Source organism: Carassius gibelio, chromosome B17, assembly GCF_023724105.1.
Source record: "Carassius gibelio isolate Cgi1373 ecotype wild population from Czech Republic chromosome B17, carGib1.2-hapl.c, whole genome shotgun sequence".
NCBI lineage: Eukaryota > Metazoa > Chordata > Actinopteri > Cypriniformes > Cyprinidae > Carassius > Carassius gibelio.
Genome location: NC_068412.1, coordinates 20,888,920 through 20,906,632, shown reverse-complemented (window position 1 = coordinate 20,906,632; position 17,713 = coordinate 20,888,920). Strand labels below are relative to the sequence as shown.

Here is a 17,713-nt window from a genome sequence, read left to right as displayed (position 1 = left end):
AATGAACCTCTATAGCTCTGTGATGACCTTAGTGGACAGAGAAATAAACAGGTCGAGATAAAATCACAGAATGACTCCACAGTGCCACCTAGTGTGAAGAGAAAACCCAACATTCACAGTGCTCCATTTTTGCTGTAATTATTAAACCTCAATGATAAAACTATTACTAAGAGTAATAATAAAACAAATCTTCAAGAGAATTCTGTCTATTATTTATATAAATGAAGTCATTTTAAGTCATGATCTCGACATAGAGATGCTATAAATAATATTTAAAAATTAGATATAATAATATTAAAATTATTTTATTTAATTGTGCACTTGGACTGAAGGTTACCTAGCAACCCAACAAATCCATATTCTTCCACTCCTAATCCGTAACACAACCTGTCTTCTTCTGCAGAACAGTCACATGTGCAACACATCAGTGATGTTAAATGAAAACAACCAGTCCAGCAATTAACTTCTGTTATAAACATGACATTTATTGCTTACTCCAATAACACCACTTATAAAAACCAGAGAGCCAAACCCATTGCATAACTCTACACTAGGTCCACAGATACAAGGTACTGTGTATCAGGGCCGTAGCTGGGGCTTGTGGGGCCCCGGTGCAGGTTGTACCATTTGTCTATTTGTATGTTTGTCTATTTATTTATTTGTGCTGTTTACACAATGTTTATATTTTTTTCAAGTTTGTAGGTGTCCAGGTACATAAACCAAATAATGAAATGCAAAATAGCACTGCATAGTCTTCATTGTAAAAATTAAATATACAGTCAAAACTAAATGTATTTAGACACCTTCAACATTTCACAGATTATCATAGTTTATGTGCTATAGTTTAGAAAATGGTGATAAAATATGACAAGAATTCTACATCTTGATAATGTCAGATAACTTTGATAGAAGGGTATGTGATTGATTACAATCAACCAAAAATTCAGACAACGATTTTTAAGACAAGATTTGTACAACTATCTACACTTTGTTGACCAGTGACCAAGCAATGCTTAATTTTGTTCAGTCTGTGGTTTAAAAAGTTCTTATTAGCAATTAAAGAAAAAAAACACTAAAGCAAAACATGGTCAGGTCAAAGTGTCTGAATAATTTTTGGTCCCAATTTTTTTTTATTAGTTTTACTGGTAGTCTCCACTGTATGAAGAATTCTTGTGTATATGTCACAGTTTACTTTATTTTGCTTTATTCACTTTCATAAATAAATTAGTGTCCTGCACCCACAAGTAAATATATATATTTGGTTTGAGAGCTTTGATACACCTCTCTCTACACGTACTGAATTGGGCTCTTTCACATCTTTTTTCTGTTTGTATTTTTAAACTGTGATTTGTATTTGCTCGTTCAGGTGCAGGAGGACATGAAGGAGAGCTCGGTTCGGTGTTGCTGTCCGTGAGTCGCGGCTCTGTCCATGCGCCCCGAACACAGAACTCGAGTACTCAGTTGAGTTTTTGTTTGAATGCCTTGAACTCTTTTGACTGTTTAAATTGGCAAGGCTTAAAAACAGGTGCAAATGATACGCTTTTGAGACGATCCGCAGAAGTGGCCGTCATCTGTCATGAGCTTCTTTTTAAACTGGCTTCAGCCAGTCGGTTGAAATAGCCGGGGGACCCCCTCAGCCACTGGCCCTATAATCGTCACCACCTTTCACCTCACTAGCAACAGCCCTGCTGTGTATGTTTTATTCAGTGACATGTTTGTTTATTTCAAGTATGAGCAAGCAGACAGATGTTGGTGAGTATCTTAACTCTCAGTATTGGGGGTTCTTAAAGTGCTTCATGTAAGTGTTGGAACTAGGAACAGTGCAACATGATACAAGTTGTGATCACAGCTTAATTCCTAAGTGATATAGTTTCAGTACAATTAGCAGTGATTAGTGACAAGCTAGCACCGCATAAGAGCTTAATTAAAGTAGTGAATCTGATAAACTAGCTTGGGCCACAGATGCTTTTTTACTCACTTTTTACTGCTGCCATCTGGTGGTCGAGAGCTGTAATCAGTATTACAGTTTTCTCTACTGTAAGATCTGTAATATCACATTATAAAGCTTCATATATATTATATATACATATAGTTTGAATTTTGTATTAAAATTTGTGTAATTTGAAAGCTAAAACAAACCAGTCCCTTTGCTTCCACATTATAATAGAACCTTGCATTGCGATTTATGCCTTTGTATATGCATGATATAGAGCTTAGATGGAATTTATTCATGTATGTGCATGTATGTGTATTTATTTATTTATTTATTTATTACAAAATATGACTTTCTGAAACAGGACATTGACTTCATTGATGTCCTCGTGTAAGGACACCTTGACTAAAAGAATGTTTATTAAGCATTTTAGGAGACACAACAAATGAATAGGAAAGAAATTATATTTCAATATTCATATAAAATATAAGACCTTATTATGAAAATCCTGTGAGTTACTACTCCCATTATAACACCTCTTCTTTCATTACATGTTGTCTCAAAAATGCATTAATATGCAAATTAGATTTAGTTTATAGATACATTGTACATAATGAGGAAACCCATTTATGGCCAGTTTACACACATTTTTCATAAGGATAAATGGCATATTAAATCATTCTGTTATGACATAGTTGATTATCATCTTTATACAAATTTTGTGTACATGATACATGTATGTATCCTGAAAAAAAAAAAAAAAGTATTGGTGATTGGTGAAGTATTGGCAAAACTTATGAATGAAATGTCATTAAAAAAATGCTCCAAACAATGTAATGACAAAAAAAACAAAAAAAAAAAACACATTTTCTGGGTCTCAGGAGCATTTTGTCATATGTATGTTCCCATTTTGTTCCTTTTTGCCCTTATTTGGTTTAGTTCCTGTTCTAGTCATTAGTTAAACATGGTTCATTCTGTTCACCTGTCATGTTTAATTATCCCTTTTGTCTCCTCTCCATTCAAGGCCTGTGTTCTCCTGAGTTTCTTGTCTCAGATTAATGTCATTTTGAATGCTCCAAGGGTGTTGATATTTATTAAAGTATCTCTATGTTTACTGCTTCTTTATGTGCGTTTGGCTACAACTATGACCTGTGAGACACACACACACACACACACACACACACATATATATAATGTGTGTTTATTAATTAAGAGATAGATAGATGGATGGATCTTTTGGTGCATGGCTGACTGGTTAAGACAAGTGATTGAGTAATATCTTAAGACTGTTTGTATTGCTTCCAGCTGTGGCCATTATTCAGAGGGAAAAAAATGCCAGTTAATAAGTGACGGTTGGGTGTAAAGACCATGGATTACCTTTGGTTTACTGAGGGCCCGCTGACAGAGTTTGCTCGAGGGTGGACCTGAACTCTGTGAAACAGACAGATTTGATTATGAATTCATTTGCATGTTCTCTGGGTCAGCCCCTTCTTACATTTCAGTGAAGAAAATATGAGGGACCACAAGGGAATCCAAAATTTCTCTGTGTCAGTGGACTGTGAAAACCACAGGGCTACTTGTTCCAAAACAGAGATCCCATCTAATGTTAGGCTGTGTGACTGGGCAGTGTCCCATCCGAAATGAAGCATATCGGCTGATGAATAAAGAAACAGGTCATGTTTATTTTGTATATCAAGTATAACTGCAAAAATAAATAAAACAAAAAATAGGCCCCTTTTTACATCTGTTTTACATACAATTGAGCCTCACTACAAAGCGAGTAATTCGGTGAAGATTCTTGACCAACTGTTTTTGTTTCTTGCCACAGAGCTCATAAAGTATCTGATTTCTAATACACTGTTCTTCACCCCCAGTCATTTGTATATGTGAGTTTTCATACTGAATATATATCATCAGTGCCGAAGCCCCTTAGCCACACCTCCTCTCTCTGTTTATTTAAATACGTTTTTATGAGAGCTCAGTCCTTCTGTGTCCCCCAAAGACCGCGACCCTTTGACCTGCATCTGTGCATTGCAGTGCCATTTTTAATATCCTGACTGCTGATCAGAGCTGAAGGCCGGCCTGCCAGAGTGACGTGTGCTGGTTCATGTCATAATTTATTACACACTATTTTTCTTACACAGCCAAGTTTACTGCAGCTGCCAGAGTGGTAACTGGCAAAGCTTAAGAGTACTATCTAGAGGATTGTTTTGCATATATTACAGGGTTAAGTGCAAACCAATCTGGTTTATACAAACACAGCAATCCAAACAACGAATACATTGAAGCTGATGAGTACCACACCACTCAGGCCGTCTCCCTCGCTCGCAGATCGTTTGAGGCTGATTAGTTGTATAAAACACAGCACTGACTTTGATTACATTACATATTGTTATGTGTGGATGATTCGTGCGCTGCAGATAGAAGGAAAGAGTCCCAGGGAAAGGCTTCGTGACACAAGGTCAGTTCCACAATATGCATTTGATTGCATTTATCCAGGGAAAAAAAACAGTGGTGTACACTCAGGAACCTACATGCTTTTCTTTTTCATTAGGTTCCTGTAATGAATATCCCCTACATGTGCAACTGAGTCATTAGTGTCCATCCTAACACCGGATAATGCAAGTTCTTCCATGTCACATGTTTGGAATTTGTTATGGGTAAAGAAGTAGTTCAGAAGGGTTCAAAATACAACCTCAAAAGTCGTAATGAAATTGTCTTGGCATTTTAAATGGAACACCTCCGTATGTCACTGAAAATAATCTTCCATATGCTCTTATATCCTACAGTGGACAATGAAAGGACAAGGATTTGTGGTTAAAGGCCCGCTCGAAGTGAGAGCACCAGATAGCCCTTCAATGCAGATCTCCACGGTCTGTGCTGATTTCCCACAACCCGTCAGCTAAAGTTACAGATGCAAAAGACAGAATCCAGCTTATATCATGTGTGTTTTCACTCACAGATTCCACATTCGGTCAAAGTATCCGTTAATCCCACAAGCAATACACTCTCTTATTACTGTTGCAGTGAAATATGTGTGCTCTCTCCTTCAACAGGGTACAACAAGGCTAAAAGCCCCCTGGGGTAAAAGGCACTTAGGTTTTATTTTCACACACAACACTAAATAACAACAAACACCTGTAGTGGTGTTTGCTGCTATGTACTGTAGTATTATGGGAGAAAATAAAATCAGGTTGCTGCTTTTGCCCATTTGTAACTGTGCACTGCAAAATTATGATGTATGAGGTTGTATGCATTTGGGGGGAAAAGTAAACTCAAAAATTAAAATAAAAACACACACACACACACACACACACACACACATATATATATATATATATATATATATATATATATATATATATATATATAATTTTTTATAATTAAACATTTTTTAAATATTGCAAATTTGAGAATCCCAGAATCAGTCCAAAATCAAACTAAATCTTGTGAAAATTCAACTATTTACATTTTAGTGAATTTTGGGTAAATTCATATTTTATACAAAAATCTAGTTTAAAAAATGTATAATCTGTGAGCCGTTAGTAGGTTGTATGAACACATGCAAATTCATTACAATTTGCCACCAATTCACCATGAGTTTTGAAAGTGTGTTATAGTATGTTTTGTGGAAATCATAAACTTTTTACTTATTGATCGATCAATAAGTAAAAAGTTTATGATTTCCACTTTTGTTACATGTCCCTTTATGTTATTTTGGTTAAAAACCCTAAGAAAAACACACAAAGAAGAATGCCTGTACTTTAAAATTGTTACTATAAATTGTTTCCTCACGTTTTCCATTAGGATAAGTAAATTATCTTCATTAAGGATGTGAATAAAATTGGCTTATATTTAGTACTCCAGTGGAAATTTTTAAAATATAGCCTACCCGTACTAACCTTACAGCTCAAAGATGTTCATTGTTTCTTTGATAAAACCAGAAGAATACAGGCATTCTTATGAAATATTTAGTGGGTTGGGAAACCATTTTCTTATTTTGAGAATGCACGTATGCTCCTTAAAACTATTTTGGCCTACAATTATTTGTAGTGAGAAATCATAAGCCCCTTTTAGAGGTTTTTGCCTGTGGTGCATATCTTACCATTTTAATATACACCAGTTATGTTGCTCCATCAATATTCAAAAATAAATGCATGAGTTGATTGTATTTTGGGACCAGAAAAAAAAAGTAAAAAAAAAAAAATTGTGGGTGTCACTGTCACACAACAATCCCCTATTCCTAGCTCCATGTGCTCCACTCAGACAGAAATTAAGACATACTATTAATTTCTGTCGCGAGAAAAATAGTGTGCACTGACATTGGTTCCATGCCAAGAGTCCACGCTCTGCACGGGAACAGAGAGTCTCTCACGGCCGACATCTGCGCGAGCCGCGCGGCTGGACGCTTTGTCATGTTGTTGGCGCGGTGCTGTCACTCCGAGAGAAACAGCGTGACCATGTTGATTAGGGTAACCTTTTGGGCAGAGAGTGGAAATATGCTGTCAGCTCATTACAAAAATACATAAGCTCTCACATTCAATTACTCACTTAGCAACGAAAGATTAGTTTGCGGGAGCTGCCAACACCGTTGCCTTCGCGGGGTCAAGAGAGTGAGACTGTAATCATAGCAGTTTGAGAACCGCTAGTGTATCGCCTTCTCTTTCACTCCCTCTCCTGCAGCCCGCTCTCCTGACCCTACCGCTCGAGTCAACCCATAACGCTGATAAATATTTACTCTAGAGCAGTTCTTTTTTTCCCTTGGGTCTTAAGTGAATTTCATAGTTCATAAAACATCACACGGGTTCTTTAATGAGAACTTCCCGCTTCTGCTACAGGGCCCTCGCGAGTCTCAGATTGTGTGTGTTAAATTCAAGGCAGAGAAGTGTAAAGCCATCCGCACTGAATCCCACCCAGCGACTCACTTTGACTCGTAGTCAAATACGGCGAAATTTCGCGGGAAAAATCCAGTCATTCCGCGTTGCTTGTTCAGTCTGAGGATGAAGAAGTCCACCACGGTCATATTCACGTTGGTCACTCGCAATTTTTTGTTTCTAAAGTCACGTAAGTGCCAGAGGTGCTTCATACAACTCTATGGTATCGATATAACCGTAGTCATGGAAGCATTATATTTATTTTTGACAGGAATGAAAACGGGGCTGTGAGGGGTAAGAAGTGTTGTGCGTTTAATGGATTGTACTGTTATTTAACAACATCGATTGGCAAAGGGTCTTTCTGGGGAAAAAAAAAATATAAATAATAATAAATTCGCAAAAACTCCATAAAAAATTGAAGACTTTGAATGTTCAAATTGTATATAGTGCGTGACATTGTAAGCTCACAGTCTCTCTTTTTTTTTTTCACATAAAATTCAATATGGCGTCTAACCTGACTAAGCTATACAATGGAAATGGACAACATTTGCATGTGAAATTTCATGTGCAATTTTCTACTAAGTGGATGTCCCCCTGCTTTTATCTGTCAGAATTAATTATTTGCATTTGCATATGTTACAACATATAATGTTTATTGATGCTACAGAGAAAGAGAAAAAAATAAAGCAGGTTCACTAAATCAGTGGATATGAGTGGAAACCCTCCATGGGCCATGAATCACGCAGAGGCCCTGGCGTGAGACGCCCGCCACCCACCATTCCTCTGCTGCTCCCAGGCCTCCTTTTTCGAATACGGATCAAATCTGTTAATGCCTGACATTGGCTGTAAACCAGCTGTCCATCAGCGGCCACAGGGCAGATTTGTTATGACTGAAGGGATTCTGGGTAAGGCTGCCAAAAGAGGTCTATCCTTCTCTCGTGGCGCTGGTGCTTTGATTGCATGTTTAACCTAAGATATGTTTTGTGGAAAGTACGGTGCTTGGTGGATATCGTCTGTCAGGGAATTAATTGGGGAAAATAGCAGAACTTGGGGGAGGGAGCAGGGACACTATCTCTGCCTCCTGGTGTTTTGTTTCATTGTAGTCATTGACTGTAAATTCACTATTTGTAATTGGCATCAGATGACAATCATCACCGGGCTTCTTTAATCATAGGCTATTTACGGTGCACAGAATACCTGGGTAGTTTGTGTTTCAAAAACGAATGATTTTTTATTAGATAAAGCTGCAGTTATGAATCTTACATATCACAGTTTGATTTTGTAGTAAAATAGAGCAAGGGGCCTGCATGGGAACCCCTGGGAGCCAGAAGGGGGTCTGTGGAAAATTTGATGGAATCTTACAAAATGTATCTTTAGGGCTGTCATAGAATGTCAACTTTATAAAATGTAACATTTCATGCAATAATACTTTTTGACATATTTAATATTTTTACAGCTGAGTCCACTTTCTAATGATTGGCCAAGATCATTAATTATTAATTCAGTGTTTTTTTTATCAATTTACAGACCTGTTGATTATTAATTTGCATATATGTTGTCATTGTGTCCCCAATGTACATATAAGTTTTGCATCCTTTGTATCCACTAGAGGGCAGCTCGGGACTCGGGTTTAAATGTGTTCACACGTGTTCAAATGTGTTCATAATTATGCTAGGTCTTTGAGATGTGTTGATTGAATGTTTTGAATCTTATCCCCCTGAACCTTAAATCAATGGTTTCTTTCATTGAAACGGTGATACATGATCTGCAATATTAGGTATTATTTTCATTGCACATTTTATTTGTTTTGCAGATCTTGTGGAACTAATCTTCTGGTTTTTAATACCCTCTGCATGTTAGATAACAAATTGCTTTTGATAGATAACATATTGCTTTTCTTGGTTTTATTATAGGACCGTCTCTGGGAAAAGCACACGGGGCTCGAAAAGTTAGCAAACGCTCGCAGAGCAGTTCATTTGTCACGGTAATGTAAATCTGTCATTGTGATTTATTGATAATTCATTTGTTGTGAAAATGCTTTGCTTTAAATCTTTGTTTGCGCTTCATCTATCAGAGTGTCGTACATCATTGTGCCTTTGGGTTTTCTGCTAAATTCATGTTTCCTCGTGTTATTTCAAACAGTTCTTGATATACTTGTTTAAATTCCTTGCGGCTTGAAAACTAAAGATAGAAGATTATATATCCCTTGTATTCAAGGCACATATTCTTAAGTTTTATTATATACAGGAATTGTCCTCTGAAACTGCCTTTCTTTTCAGATGTAAAATGATATGCGCTATATGTAATTTTCTGGCCAGAAAGAACAAGTCTAGGAAATCATTTCTTCAGTCATTTGTCCTCGATGTGTTCAATATGTTTATACTGTACTGGGAGAGACCTATTTAATATATCCCAAACAGCATGTTTGGTTATGCCTTATTTTATTTTGTCATGTCATCGAAAATGACATTTTAAGCCCAAGCTTAGCTTTTCATTTTCAGTCATGATCTATCATCCAGAATCCGAGCTGCCCGTGTTGTTGATACAGCAAATAATTCTGATTTATCTCTTGTAAACGCCTGCGAATTCCCCTGTCGTGGATGAGCAGAGCGCTTGAATCATTCCACCATTAATCCCCAAATTGTTTTATTTACTTTCTGCTCTCACCAACTGGAAGACAAAGGGCGCATTATGAGGTCACAAAACAACGACTTCCCTGTTGGGTCTCAGCAACAGCTTGTCATTTGCGGTGTACTTTGGAGGGAGCGAATTGCCCGAAGGTCGCAGAACAACACGCATGCTAATCTGAGCGTCCTTGCAAGTGCATTAGAGGTCTTAAACTATCTGGAGAGTGTCGTAGGCCGTGTGGTCCCGGTGTGCTGCGAACCTGCCCTATGCCTGTTCAGTGTGGACTTGCACTCCTGCCATTCCCCAGGGGCCGTTTTGAACCAGGGCCAAAAGTTTTGCAGCGGGTCAAAAGTGTGCACTCCTCCTCCCACTAACCCACAGGCGGGTACCCTGCTCACCCCACACCAGAGGCAGACCCTGCTGGAGGACTGAGGTTAACGCACACCGCTAATCAGCACTGAAGCCAGGGCAGTGCCGTATGATGGGCCCTTCCTGATTTCCCAGCAAACGAGCGCGGTTCCCCAGAGCAGAGCCATAGAAATAACTGTACACACACACACATATGCATACATTCTCCATAGATACAGCTCATTCATATTGCTCGTGTTTGTTTGCTTTGGCAGGACGCGTCAGGGAAAACGTTATGCCTTGTCTAAAGAGCTAAACCTTAAGGGCCCCAAGAACATAAAAATGTGATCTGAGCCCTGTAAAACTGAAGAAAATTTGGCTTTAGTGTACAATTACCTGGTTTACCTCAGAGAGATAAGAGTCTGCTGCTAGTTGGCGTTCCTGACCTGGGGTCCCCCTTGCTTTTCAGCGGCCGTGTGGTTTCGGTGAGGAGGGACGCTAACCGAATGCAACTGGTAGCTAGCGTGCTGGAATGAATGTGGTGACAGGGCTAGTAATTACCCACAGAATGAAGGGCCGCAATTGCTAAAGCCTATTCAGGTGCTAAGCTCGCAAAAAGAAAAAAAAAAATTTGGCGAAGTGTGCTTGTTTCTTTAACTTGTAATTTTAAAAAACATGATGTTGCATTGTAGGGCTTTGCAGAGTACGAACCACATACCATCCCACTGAAATATCTGGTAATGATACAGGAAAATGTTTATGACTGTAAAAATATGTATTATTTGTCTTTCTTTCGTTCCTTCCTGTGTTAGGAGGCCATTTTATAAGTTTCTTAAAATGCACCACAGAGGATGGCCAACACCCGTTTCTATCTTTAGATGGGGGAATCCACCCAAAGCTGTCACTCATGTGGTCAAATCTCTAAGAAAAAAAGGTACGTGAGAGAGCACGGTCTAGTTCAATTAATACCTAAATTTACACAGAATTGAGAACATCAGCAATTGTCTCAATGAAATAGTAAACAACAAAGATTATTATTTTTTTTTTTTTACTGATTTTAATTATATAAGAGGGAAAAACAAGGAGAAACATAAAGCATATGTACAACTGCAAATATGCAACATTTCTTAGAAAACAAGCACAAGGCTAAAGATTTATCTACTTCTGGCTGCTTGATTTTTCTTGGACTCCACTTGTGTTTTTCCAAGTGCCGGGAACTATGCATAAAAAGGTCAAAGAAATAATGGTTTGAAAAAAAAAACTGTGTGTATTAAATTTTTGTAATACTAAATTACAGCCTAAAAAAGGGGAAAATACGAAAAGCAGAGATTAATGGACTCAGTCCTGTGCTTTGTATATCTCACTGGCACTCAGTGAAGAAACACTTTATAAATCACACTAGACATGTGAAGGATTATTAGTGCAACATGCTTTGTTTCTTGGTTTGTGTTATTGCCAAATCTTTAAGTACCTACACTACCCTACTTTATAATCTGTTTTAAAAAGCCACCGAAGATGTTTAATAGTATTATTTTTTCAGTGTGGTTTTAGAATGGTGCGCTGTTTAAAAAAATTTAAAAAATAAAATATTAAAAAGATGAAGAAGAAGAGAGGAGAAAAAACTGGAGACTGAATGTACACAGAGAGGCAGACTATGGTTTAAAAATCACTCCACTAACTATTTACTGTGAAGGAATAACAAATTGTAAAGAAACTACCAATGTCTTCGATGGCTGGAGTGTTTAGTAAAAAACATCTCACTTAATCAGCTTCATGTCTGGAAAAACACGCTGGCCTGAGTCAATATACTTACAGACTGGGTATAGATGTTTATATTTGATGATAAATAGCCCAGATGCATAAGCACATAAACACAAATAAATATTCGGCTCACACTGTTGCCCTTCAAGACTCGAGATCTGTGTTTCATCAAGAGAAAATTTTCAATATAACCAAAAAAGAGTGCTCTTACAGGCAAGACACTGGCATGTTGCCAGCCTCACAAATCATATTTAAGCTTAAAAGAGACTAAGCTGAAATTATTCATTTAAATATGTATGCAGTTTACCTGTCCATTCCTCACACACAGGAAAACACACACATCTGTATTTTTTATTTAATTCCTCTTGCACACCCTCATGTGGATAGATGTTATGGCCCATTAGCAGAGAGAGAGCACAGAAACTGAAATGCTTGTCCAGTTAATGAATTTTGACTTCTCTTGTTTCATGGAAAACATTTTAGCTTGTTTTCGGGTCAGAAAAATGCATTTTGATACTGGCAATAATTATAATAGGAATAATTAATATTGTTATATATTATTTAGTGCTGTCAAATGATTAATCACATCCAAAATAAAAGTTTTTATTTACATAATGTATAAGTGTGTACTGTATATATTTAATATGTATATTTAAAGACATACATCATATATTTAGAAAATATTTACATGCATATATATTCACATAAATTGTATAATAATAAAAATATATTTAATATATAAACGATTTTTTATATATACATGCGTGTGTATGTATATATACATAAATATACATAGTAAACTTACGTAAACTTATTAATTTTGGATGCGATTAATCGTTTGAGAGCATTAACATTATTACTACTAATACTACTACTATTATTATCATTAAAACATAAAAAAGGCACTGACAAGGTTTTTTTCTTTCTTTGCTAACAAATAAAAATGACTTTGGGGGAAAAGATATCTCGACATTAAACTGTAAAAAGCAAGTGCCACTGGACAGAAGTGTGAGACATTCGGTAAAATAATGGACCGTGATCCCGCCACTTGGCTTAAATTAAAAATCATCTATTTACAAATGGCAGACATATAGGTCATCGTAAACATTTTATCAACTTGTTATCACACTGCCACAGTTGAAATTTTGCATCGTTTCAGTTGCCTTCGGTGTGATTAAATAGCTCTAAGAAAAAGAAAGGAAAAAATATGTTGTGTGTGTGTGTGTGTGTGTGTGTGTGTACAGGCGTACTCAGTGCTACACAGTGGAAGTGTGAGCATATTGACAACACTGCATGCGTCAAAATGTCGTGAAACAATGTTACTTTTAATCATTCGTATTTAGAATGTAAAACAAACTATTATGCTAGCTTAAATAATTCAATTAACCACATTTTATTATAGGCTAATAATTAGCGTTGAACACCAGGAACAATAACAATAGATAATGTGGCCAATGATGTCTTTATTTATTTTCTCAGAGATGTCGGGTTTGATATAGCGATTTTACTTTTCAACATTTTTTTCGGCAGTTATAAATAAGGATAGACGTAGCTTAAGTAGCTTATTTAAATATCAAAAAGGGAAATTCTTTCAACAACAACAAAAAAAGTGGTTCTGCTTGGGTAATTAAAAAGACATAGACCATTAAATACTTTTCTTGTGAATCCTCTGATGGTTATTAAACCAGCATGACCTGGTGTGACTTAATATTATATAAAATCTTAAACTTGATAGAAGAGATAAAAAGAGATATCCTTTGGCATTTTCATGTGAAGCTAAATTTTCTAATAAACTTGTTCCCATTCAAAGTGCCATATTTACCTAATGGTAAATTATAGACAGACAATATGGAATAGGCCTAAATAGACAATTAGCTCGAACTACTCTTTGAGTTCACAAATTATGACATAAATCCCCACATACTGTGAAAATGTAATTAAGGTATTTTATACTACACAACTAAATTACAACGTTCCTCGGTTCAACAAATGCTGATAACCCCGGAATTCTAAGAAGACTCGACGAATAGAAATGCTCTTACAGAATATTTGCAGTATTTTAAATAAATACAAAAAAAAAATCGAACATTTTAGATATTACTTTAATATTTGCTTATGTTCTTTTTTTTTCAGGCGGCATAAAACGTTTGTTTAATCAATGTCAAAATGTATCGTCCTGCCATCGTACATGTCTTCAGTTACAGCCCACTCCAGAACATCTTATTTAGATATATCTTAATACGACAAGACTTCAAAAATGTTTTCTGTAAATATCAGGTAATATTACTATGGCCAGAATCCACGTTACTTTGTGTACATTTAAATTAATATAAATAACAATATCATTGTTAAAGGTAACATTTACTATACATCTGTGCAACAGCATGACAACACATTTTCACTCCTACTCACATGGTACTTTACACTATGTACATAAAGTCCGAATCATATGCTATTTGTGCAAGATTTTCCCGTCTCATATTCTATTTATCAGCTGTCAGAATCCACGTCACTTTTGCCCTCCTCGGTTTTCTCTGTGGTTGTTTTCGTGGATTTGTTCCATTTCTGCGAGTTTTCTGATTCCTCTGATGACGACCTTTTCTGTCTTCTCCATTTTGCTCGTCTGTTTTTGAACCAAACCTAAGCGAAGAAAATTGAAACTGCTTAATTTCAAGGGTATGAAAGGAAAAAAACACGTCACGTGAAAGGTCGAGTTGATTTTAAGCAGTGTGCTAATTTTTCATTGACTTTTAGGTTGTTAGAATTAACTGTCAGTAATTTTCTGTTCAGGGTTCGTCTGACGCAGCCCAAATTGTAATTTGGCGCTCGCCACCGTGACCTACTTGTCAGATATCTTAAATAGCTACGTTATAGACATCACACTTAACGATTTTTTAATATGTAGTCTACGTCTAAAAATAAAGTGATAAATAATGACAGTGCCAAAATTGATTTGATGGAAGATGGAACTGTTGCTAGTGTTACCTCCAATGGAACATGGCTTCTAAGCGCATCAAGTGTAACTTTTGTAGCTGCATGCTAAAAGGTTTTTCGTGTTGCCTATATTTATTTATAGGCAAGTTATTTATATGTTTAACTTGTAACATTTTTCTGAAATTTCTACTATTAGTCAAAGTCATTTATTTTTAAGAAATTCATCACAAAGTTATGGATTTATTTTTTCAACGATATTGTATCTTCCTAAAATACCATTTATATTAACTGTGTGGCCTTCGATAAATAATTTGTTCAACAAAAATAATGGAATGAAAAGTCCACATACAAACGTCTTGGGCTACCCTAAATAATTAACATAGTAATGGCAATGGCACTTTGAAATTATAGGCAGCTTAAAAAAATAATTAGGCCTATAGGTTAAGCAGGCCTACACGGATTGCATTATTACTTTAAACTTTAACCATCCTTTTGTAAATATAAAATAACGTGTACTCTGTCATTTACAGTGTGAACGATAAATTGATTTCACTCACCTCTACTTTCTCTTCGCGTAGGTGCACCTTTCGTGCCAGCTGCTCTCGTGTGCCAACATCAGGGTATTTGGTTTCTTGGAAAAGGTTCTCCAGTGCCTCCAGTTGCTCGTCGGTGAAAATGGTTCGGTGTCGTCTCTTGCGCCGGCAGTGTAACTGGTTGAGTAGCTGTAGTTCGGTTCTGGATAAGGTGCCTACGTTCATGTACGACATCATCTGATGTGGGACTGGAGAAATGAGTACTGAACCGGCGCTGTCGTAACCTGAAAATCAAATCATTGTATTTCAATGCACGGCATACAGATTTTAAATTTAACGGACTCGTATAAAACGGTATTTGTATTAGGCCTATTATTATTATTTATTTCTCCTGAGAAGCTAGTGGCTCTAAAGTTCTTCTAAGAGTCTGCTTATCAAGAACAATTATGGGGTGTGTTGAGTTTTGTGATGTTATTAAATTAAGTTTTTCTTTTCTTATTTTGGAAAGTAGGCATAAATGTAACATTATCGTTTCATCAGATTATTAACCTAACTCTTCTTTAACTTTAAAATAACATTAGACTGTAAAAGTAAAACCTATTTTTGTTGTAACTGGAATCTTTGTTTTTAAGTTGTGCTACAAAAAAAATAAAATGGCACGAAATTCACTATGCAGTTTACTGAAACATTCATCACAATAATCAGTATATGCAATGAAAATATAAATACCATACAAATAAATAAATAAAAGTAACATAGGCCTACCTGTAGGTATGCACGGGCATTGTTGCGAGCCGAGAGTTGGTATTGCGCCACAGCAAGCTGGTCCAGTCGGCCCCTGGACATGAAGTTGTCCATAGTAGTAGTTGTTGTAGCCTATCCTTCCATTTACCGACTGTAAGTTAGGAGCTGGAGGTCCGGTGTGTGAATACAGTCCGTTAAAATCGCCGGCTGCTGTGTACAAGGATTCCGTCAAGTTGGAGAACACAACCGGAGCATTCCGATGGAGCAGAACCGAGTCCTTGCAGCTGGGTCTCCCTGCCAAGATACTGTCGATACTAAACATCCCAGCTGGCATCACAAGCGAAAATATGTTTGAGACTTTGTGCCAACAGTAGGCTACGTAAATATTCTTGTAGTCCTTTTAAAAATCACAGTTTTCCCTCATAGTCGCAAAAAAAAGCGAATTCTCAGAGCTTTTTTTTTCCTTTGGAAAGAGTGACCGAGCGCAACAGATTCAGTGACTCGTTTGTGGCTGAGCTGAACCTCCTGCTCAGCTTTATACCCCGCTGACGTCATTGAAGGATTTGTGAATGACTTCTCCAATAAGAGATTGGCTGGGTTTAGGGTTAGCACACAATGGCGTGAAAACCGCCGATCTGTGTATTGAGGATTAATTTGATTAAGTTATTTGCTGACTTTTGAAACAAATAATTTAGTTCCAGCCTGCGTTTTTAAAGAGCTGTTCGCATGAGTCAATAAGATTAATCCTGTCAACAAAGTCAATTATTATTTGGTTGTAAATTGATTGGTATTGTTTTTTTTTTATCTCTTTTTAAAGGAAAATATGGCTTTTTACGTATAATACCCTACAGCTGTAAAGTAGTCTTTATGCGTAAAATGCGTTTGTGTGGATGAGTGGAACAACGACTTCATCGCTTCTCCAAACTCAGATTTTGAGTTCAAGCAGGTGAGCTCCGTTCTTATTTAGATTTTTTTAGATGTAGCCTAACAATTCGCCCTCAAATCACCAGTCACTTCTATCAAACCATTTTTTAATCTCTAAAACCGGGAAGTGTTGTAACAGCTAAACCAATTTGTGACTGATTAGAAGTTATCTACGAAGGGGTAATCATCCGTCCACCCTCCTGAGGTGACAGAAGTAGTCGTAAGTCTCTGTGTGAATATATAAATTATTTGCAGGAAAAATAAGAGAGTATAGCCTAATTCGTTTATAATATATGTCTAGTTGTCTCCTTTTCAAATTTGATATCATGTTAAAAGCCGATAGGTAGCCTGTCAAAAAAAAAGCTTTTTTATCTGGGCTATGTACAAATCTTAAAACATCTTGTGTGAGCGGAGCGTTTAACACTTTCTAATATATTTACTGGACTCACAAATAGGCTATATACAAAATTGCACAAAAAGGTAGTGTATTAGGCAATATTTGGCAACTGTTAGAATGACTATAACACACTGTCACACTCTGTTATTATATAGTCAAATACTTCAATTAATTTATGTTTTCTATATGTTAATCTTTTGAATTTAATTGTTCTAAATTTACAATTTAAAGCGACAATCTGACTGCCTCAATAGAAAAGGGAAAACAATAAACGTCTGTGTTTATATGTTGTACTTGAAATTAAATTACACAGTTTATTGAAACAATTTCTGAACTACATCTATTTGTAGCAAATGTAAATAACGGTATTAGGCCTAGTCTATATCAAAGTTTGAGACACGTAATTCAAAACGCTGAAACAAAATATTAGGCCACTACAATCCCTGACGCCTCGTCTATATATTTTACTATTTTTTCTCTTTCAAATGAGGGACTAAATAACATGGTGCAAAGCCCCTGAACTGATGTCCACAGATTCCGCTGCATTATCAAGGACTATGCTATATCTTAAATTGCTTAATAGTGCATGTTATTTGCAGAACGGTCGGTCTGACACGACTGTCGCGCTCTGTCCGCG

At 36.5% G+C, this 17,713-nt stretch overlaps 1 protein-coding gene and 1 long non-coding RNA gene across 4 annotated transcripts; one reads left to right on the top strand and one right to left on the bottom strand.

Moving 5' to 3' along the window:
- Window positions 1-6,536: 6,536 nt before the first annotated feature.
- LOC127976473 (uncharacterized) lies at window positions 6,537-15,679 on the top strand. Of its 3 annotated transcripts, none has more exons than XR_008157809.1 (4): window positions 6,537-6,997; window positions 8,721-8,791; window positions 10,596-10,717; window positions 15,057-15,679. It is a non-coding gene; the product is annotated as an uncharacterized LOC127976473 (long non-coding RNA). The 3 variants fall into 3 exon arrangements; XR_008157807.1 differs by lacking the exon at window positions 6,537-6,997 and adding an exon at window positions 7,581-7,712; XR_008157808.1 differs by lacking the exon at window positions 6,537-6,997 and adding an exon at window positions 8,476-8,584.
- gsc (goosecoid) lies at window positions 13,629-16,269 on the bottom strand. Its single transcript, XM_052580914.1, has 3 exons — window positions 15,777-16,269; window positions 15,036-15,295; window positions 13,629-14,184 (listed from the first exon to the last, which is right to left on the bottom strand). The coding sequence occupies exons 1-3, from the start codon at window positions 16,087-16,089 to the stop codon at window positions 14,035-14,037; spliced, it is 723 nt and encodes a 240-aa protein (XP_052436874.1). The 5' UTR covers window positions 16,090-16,269; the 3' UTR covers window positions 13,629-14,034.
- Between the last annotated feature and the right edge of the window lie 1,444 nt (window positions 16,270-17,713).

Coding starts and splice junctions, on each gene's coding strand:
- gsc (XM_052580914.1), bottom strand. CDS start 16,089: ATGCCAGCTGGGATGTTTAGTATCGACAGTATCTTGGCAGGGAGACCC. Junction 15,296..15,776: donor ATGCCCGTGCATACCTACAG/GTAGGCCTATGT, acceptor TTTGATTTTCAG/GTTACGACAGCGCCGGTTCA. Junction 14,185..15,035: donor TACGCGAAGAGAAAGTAGAG/GTGAGTGAAATC, acceptor TTCTTCGCTTAG/GTTTGGTTCAAAAACAGACG.